General features: G+C 44.7%; 1 protein-coding gene across 1 annotated transcript in view; it reads right to left on the reverse strand.

Annotated features, from left to right (window-relative positions):
• nrxn1a (neurexin 1a) overlaps window positions 1-7,502 on the reverse strand; it is a 201,087-nt gene that overhangs the window by 42,661 nt on the left and 150,924 nt on the right. Inside the window, exon 17 of the mRNA XM_063216926.1 lies at window positions 4,632-4,813. Within this exon, the coding sequence (XP_063072996.1) occupies window positions 4,632-4,813 (182 nt within the window). The remainder of the gene's footprint in view (window positions 1-4,631; window positions 4,814-7,502) is intronic.

Consider the following 7,502-nt stretch of genomic DNA (forward strand, 5'->3'; position numbering starts at 1 on the left):
CTATGACAGTACACAGGGCCTTTAGTAATACATTACCATTGTACTACACCATTATGACAGTACACAGGGCCTTTAGTAACACACTACAAATTGGTTAGTGCCATTCTGGTAACAGCTAATTTATAAAAGGGGCCATGTCTCAAGGGGTTAAGCTCGATTTTGATTTTGTTTTACCCACTGACTTCATATTCAGATTTTCCCCCGTAAAATATTAATTAGTAATATAAAATAATTTTAACAAATTTATTCTGTCTTAAGCCTAGTGGTTGACAGACCGCTGGCTTAGAACTATAGAGGGCAGACANAACAATGCCTTCATTAGTCTTAAGCTTCTACTTAATGTAAGCAAGACTAAATGTATGGTCTTTACTCGATCTAAGCATGGCATGAAAAATGATTTTAATATATCTACTTTAGATGGGTCTGTTATTGAGAGAGTATCACATTATAAGTACCTGGGAATCTGGCTAGATGACAAGTTCACTTTCAAGAAACATACTGACTGTCTTGTCACTACGCTCAGACAAAAGCTATCTTTCCTGCACAGAAATAAATATCACTTTCCTGTTTTCTGCAGAAAAAAGTTAATTGAAGCTACTTTTCTGTCTTCCCTTGACTATGGTGATATTATTTACAGACATGCACCACTCTCTAATCTGAAGGCACTTGACACTGTCTATCATTCAGCTCTTCGTTTTATTACTGGGGATCCATATAGTACACATCATTGCCTGTTATATGATAAAGTTGGGTGGGCTCCACTTTCTCACAGAAGGGACATGCATTATTTTATTTTTATTTATAAGGCCCTCACTGGCAAACTCCCATTTTATATTTCATCTCTTTTAGTTTGGCACTCCAACCCATACCAAACCCGCAGCAGCAATTTTTTACTGGAGGTCCCTTATGCCCGCACAGAACTGGGTAAAACAGCTTTTAGTGTCTGTGGACCTTCAGTTTGGAATAACTTACAACTAAGGATGGGTCTTCAAGCCTTTGTGCCATTAGAACATTTTAAAGTTACACTGGGAAGTTTTTTATCACATACTTGCACTTGTTTTAACTCATAAGTTTTAATTCATAGTTTGTCTTAATTCTTATCTCTTATATGATTTATGGTGTATTGTGTATGTTCGTTGTTTATATATGATTTTATATGTGCAATTGTTTGTTTTACTCGACATCACTGTAAATGAGGGCTGGGCCCTCAATGATTCTTCGAGTTTAAATAAATGAAATGAAAACCATTCACCCCCCCACCCCTCCTCTCACACCACACCACCCTACCCTCCCTTTCTCCTCCAGCTCCTCCTCCTCCTCCTCCTCCTCCTCCTCCTCCTCCAGCTCCTCCTCCTCCATCTCGTCCTCCTCCTCCTCCTCCTCTTCACAGCAGGCTATGGCCTGGACTACTGAGCCTGGGAGCAGCCAAGAACTCCCCAATCAATTAACTGTCTTAATGATCCATCAGCAATGTACCGGTTCCTCTTAATGAAATACACCTGCAGACTTGCACACACTCTCATTTAGCTGGCAATAGTAAAGCACTCACTCAGGCAGACACACATCACAAATGCACATACGTACACCCACGCACACACACTCCCACGCACACACACTCACCCACAGTAAATGAAAAAGAGAGATGCAGACACACAGAAGATGAACACAGACAGATACATGCATGCATGCACGCACGCACGTTCACACACACACATACACAGACAGACAGACAGACAGACAGACAGACAGACAGACAGACAGACAGACAGACAGACAGACAGTCTCGCACATGCACAGGCACACGCACACAGACACACACACACACACACACACAAAACACACACGCACACACAAAAAACACACATATCACAGGTTTTCCGATGAAGAAGCTTGGTCAGCAGCTCTGTTGTTGGGCTATGTTGAAAGCACATTGCTGTGTGAGGCAGGGCTGGAGAAAATGGGGGAGAGAGAGAAGCTGACACCTCTCTAGTCCGGGCAGCAGCAGCCTGAGCTGAGCAGCATTCATTACCTAATGGAGCTCCATCTACATGCCCCCAGAACCTTCTCTCTCTCTCTCTCTCTCTCTCTCTCTCTCTCTCTCTCTCTCTCTCTCTCGTACGTGCTCTATCTCTCTCTCTCTCGTATGTGCTATCTCTCTCTTTCTCTCTCTCTCTCTCTCTCTCTCTCTCTCTCTCTCTCTCTCTCTCTCTCTCAAACACCTGCACCCTCTCTCTCTCTATCAGGCTTTCTATATCTCAGACACATGCACACACCTCTCCCTCTCTTTTGTTCTCTGTCTCAATCACCCCCTCTATCTGTCTTTCTCTTTCAGAGAAATACACATTCACTGCTCCATCTGTCTCTCTCTCTTTCTCTCAGACACAGACTCACAGACACAGACACAGACACAGACACAGACACAGACACAGACACACACACACACACACACACACACACACACACACACACACACACACACACACACACACACACACACACACACACACACACACACACACACACACACACACACACACACACACACACACACACACACGAGTCTCTCTCCACTGCCTGCTGCTGGACTGCCCCCTGGGAGAGGCACTGTAGTGCTGATTGCGTGCTGACCTGCTGTGTGATGATTGCGAGGCAGGTGGGTGAGGAAATCAAGCAACCTTCTCTCTAATGAGTCCCTCCTACCCCATAACACCAACAGCACCTCGATCTACCTCCACAAACCACCCATCCATCCACCCACCCAGCACCGCTATACTGCATGTGTCCACCTCCGAGGCTGTATGTTACTCCTGTTGAAAGTTTGCTGATAAGCTACGTAGTTGTTGTTGTGGAGCACTTGTTAAGCTTCAAGTTTTATTAGGGATTATGTGCAATTAAAACACAAATGTTACCATTCCGCGCATTGTACCAGAATTAGCTGGGGTCCCTGACATATAGCACACAGTATGTCTGCTGTTTGCTGTTGAAACGTTGTTTGCTGTGTTGAAACGGTGTAGGAACAAATGGTGTGAAGAAATGGTGTAAAATATGATAAACCAATTTGCACCGTTAGACTTTGACAGGCTGCTAAGTATTTGCCTCCCTTAAATGGGTCTGTACCTCTGCCATCGGCAAAACACTAACCACTCAAGGACCCACCAACCATTACTTTCAGTATGTGGCCAAGTTGTGGAAAGTTCTAAGCAAAGAACGTAGAAAGGATAGGGACTATCACTCGCTGGAAAATGCATTGGTCAGGGTGGACTGTAGTACGGGGGTGTAGCCGGAGGATACGATGCCTAGCGGCTGCGATGCCATGATGGATATAAATTGTGACACCGGAAACTCTGTCGAAAGAGTCCGGTTGTCAATGTTCAGTTTGTGGCCAAATTAACTCCAGCTGTCGGTCAGCTTTAATTGCAGGGGATAATTAAGGACAGCTGACAAAAAATCACCGCATCCTACGAACTGTTCCACACTCCAGCCTTGGCGGTAGTGGCATTGCACTTTACCATGCCTCTAGTACCGACCGTAGAAGAAGAAAGTGACTCCCCTCGTGGTTATGCCATACTATTATGACGTACGTAAGCCATCCTATCTCTGTGATCCTTGGTTCTCCTTGTAAGTGATAAAAGTTTGCTGACTTGTCCTGCTAACTGGTGTGTGGTGTTTCCAAGCACTTTGCAAGCAGTTTTGCGTATGTTACAATCGAGGTTTAAAATGTGACACCGCCATCTGTAAAAAGGCTGTAAAAATGTATATTACAGTATATGTTGATAACAATATAATTTGCGTCACTCATCACTGGCTGGCTGCAAAGTATTGCATGCTTCCCATTTAATGAGTCCCACCTGCCTCACCAGCTGCAATACTTCCAACTACCTCAACTACCATCCACCCAACATCATGTCATGGCCTGGCTAGAGCTTAAAGTTACTGACTTGTCATGCTAACATGTGTGCTGTTTTCAACCACTTGCAGTGTTCGGTGTTGTTTGTGTACTGTCCTAATGTTTTAAACATATACTAAAAAAATATTATTTAGTGCATTCACAAGTAGGGTTGAAAATGTGACCCCACCATCTGTGAAAATGAAAATATGTGTGTATATACTGTATATACTATCTATATGTGGATAAAATAATTTGCGTCATTCGCCACTGGCCAACTGCTAGAGAATTGTGCTTCACACCCGCTTCGGTTTGGTGCATATACAGTAAAAGTATACAGAACACAGGCAAAGTGTATGGGTATGCTGTAAGTTTGCATGTGCACCCTCCATCTCTCTCTCTCACTGTGGATGTGTTCATGGTACATTTCAAAGTGCAAGCCCATTGTGACTGTGCGGTATATCTATATAATATGTGCGTATACAGTATATATGTGTTCTTCTTCTGTGGTTCAATATGCAGCGCAGTGTATAGAACTACCATGTACATGGTGCATGTGTCTGGCTTGTCCGCGTACTGTAGGACAACAGCTACAGTACTCACGATATGTCTACTACACAGTATATAGTACATGTGTTTGTCTTCTGTGGTTCTATATATGCAGCGCAGTGTATAGAACTACCATGTACATGGTGCATGTGTCTGGCTTGTCCGCTCCACATAGGACAAGAGCTACAGTACTCACGATCTGGAGCTGCAGGTAGTCTCCCAGGCCACTGGAGCTGTCCACCCGGACCAGCACGGCGTCCTTCTGCTGGGTGCTGAAGCCCAGGGCCAGCCTGTCGGCCCGCGTGCTGGGCCTGTCATTGGGCGGCCATGTGTAGATAATCAGCCCGCCGTCCCTGCCGAAGATGTAGGTGGTCCCCGCTGCGGGCAAGAGCACAAGAGGAGGGCGGGAGTGAGTGAGTGTGTACACTACACACACAATGTCACAGTGGGAAATCAGGAGCTGTGCACACACTGCCTAGCGAGGTTGCAAGAGTGGTAGCAATTTGCAACAGTGGATGAATGGATAGATAATGTAGATGTAGATAAATGATAGATGATAGATGTTTGACTTTTTATAGATAGATAGATAGATAGATAGATAGATAGATAGATAGATAGATAGATAGATAGATAGATAGATAGATAGATAGATAGATAGATAGATAGATAGATAGATAGATAGATAGATAGATCATGGAGTTGATGAATCACAACACGTCATATCATACAGCACATACGTAGGCTGCTGTATGTATATTGACCAAGAAAGAGTTTGTTTTTATGAGTGTGGTCTTGCAAATGTCCCTATGTCATCATGTTGTTTCTAACTGAAATAATTACAGCCTGTGTCAGTTACAGGGACAATGGCCGTCACCGCTCTTGTTGTAGCGGACAGTAGGGAAACCGGGATGACCTGCTGGGGTGAGGAGGACTGACAATGGGACGCGGAACAATTAGCGACTCAGGACACTCGCGACATGAGGCCAAGCCGCGACAATCTCCGGCTATCTTTTTTGTCACACAAAAATGTCACCGTCGAGGAGGTAATTGCCTCTCTTCTCGCTTCACAAAGACAGCTAGATGAACTGAGTCATCTGCACCTGCTTTAAGGTGTAAACACGTTGCATGCTGACAAACTACGCCATCTGTTTTTGCTACTATAAATCATCATTATATCTCTGAGTTGTCAAGTCGCCTCGCTATTTCACTGAAAAAGAAATTGGTTTCTTTAGGACTGCGGCAAAAATACTATTATTGTCGGGATCATTTTCACGTCAATGTTTAAGTAACCCTACCTCCTGTGGAGACAGAGCGTCAGTGTCTTTTGTTGTCTTTGGGGAATGATTGCTGATTCTTGTTGAAGGTTTTTCCTATTCGTCGCAAAACCGCACCCTTCTAAAAGCGCAGACTCCAATTCTTAGGAAATGGCATTGGCCATTCTGGCTTTCAGGAATTAGATGCTTTCATCTAAAAATGACCCACAAAAGACTTTCAGGGCTGGTGGTCACAGTTCAGCCGTGCGTGCCACATACTTTGTAGTACCTGGTGCATTTACAAATAGGCTAATTTTAGATGTTTTTTTATTAGGAGGATCTGAAAGGATGTTTGACAAACTACAGTGACATTTTGCAAAACCAAATGATTCACCTGTGAAAACCAGTGACAGCGCGCACGCGCGTGTGTGTGTGTGTGTGTGTGTGTGTTTTTTTTGTGTGTTTTTGTGTGTATGTGCTGTACGAGCATGTACGTGTGTGTGTGTGTGTGTGTGCGTGCGTGTGTGTGTGTGTGTGTGTGTGTTAGTGTCAGCGTGATTGTAGCCTATGTGTGAGTGTAGTGTGCACGTCTTCACATGTTTTCTTCCCCGCCGCCCTGCTGCACTTGTGAGCTTCCTACTGGCTCCCTCCACACAGCCCAGACTTCCTATGTTGTTCACACCACCATCTATGCATCTCAATGAGCCGAATTCACACTATTAGCACAGGCAGATCCTGAGATGCCCTCCTCTCCAGTCGAGAGAGGGAGTGTGTGAGAGTGAAAGAGAGAGAGAGAGAGAGACAGAGAGAGAGAGAGAGAGAGAGAGAAAGAAAGAGAGAGAGAAAGAAAGAGAAAGAGTGGGATAGAGAGCGAGAGAGTGAGCGAGAGAGACAGAGAGAGAGAGAGAGTGAGCGAGAGAGACAGAGAGACAGAGAGAGAGAGAGAGTGAGCGAGAGAGACAGAGAGAGAGAGAGAGTGCCCGAGAGAGAGTGAGAAAAGAGAAAGAGAGAGAGAGACAGAGACAGAGACAGAGCATGTGACAGAGAGAATATACAGTACATGCTCATGTGGGACTGGCACTAAAAAAAACCCAAGAACACGCAAAAGCTTTTTGAACACTGAATACTTGAATGCTACCCACAAAAAATCCTATTCATATACACCCCCCTCATACGCACACCAGTGCACACACACAGTGTGTCGTGATGATGTAGCGGCTGTCTATATGTGGATGACGTCTGCTGTGCCGGTGGAGTAGGCTGGAGAACAATGACTGCCAGTTCCTGGAGGGGGGGCAACGCATTCAAAAAACCCACATTTGACTTCGGATGTCTTTGGAGGAGCTGAAGGCAACTGGAGGAACTGAGATGGCGCTGGCGTCTCTTTTTCTTTCTTAGTCTCTGAATCTCTTACTCTTTTTCTCTCTGTCTTCTTATACCCCCTGTCTTTCTTAGTCTTTTGAATTCAAATGTTGTATTTGCCATCTTTTTTCCTTCACTTTTCACTTCTCTTTTCCTTTGACTTTTCTCCTTTCTCTTTTCTCTTTCTATATTCTTCACTCTCTCTCCCACTGTACTTCCTCTCTACCCCTTCCTCTCTATCTTGCTTCCATTTCCCTCTAACCAACTCTGTCTTTCTCTCTCCTACAGGCTATTCAACACCCATCCCATTCTCTTGCTTGGTCAGGGCCGGTGGGCAGCAGCCTATTTTGTGGTTATGCTTAAATGAGGTGTGTGTGTGTTTGTGCGTGTCTGCGTGCGTGTATTTGTGCGGTGAGCAGGGTGTTGTCCTATAAGCCTCTTTATTATCCTCT

The sequence above is a fragment of the Engraulis encrasicolus genome, chromosome 15 (assembly GCF_034702125.1).
Source record: "Engraulis encrasicolus isolate BLACKSEA-1 chromosome 15, IST_EnEncr_1.0, whole genome shotgun sequence".
In the NCBI taxonomy this organism is placed as follows: Eukaryota; Metazoa; Chordata; class Actinopteri; order Clupeiformes; family Engraulidae; genus Engraulis; species Engraulis encrasicolus.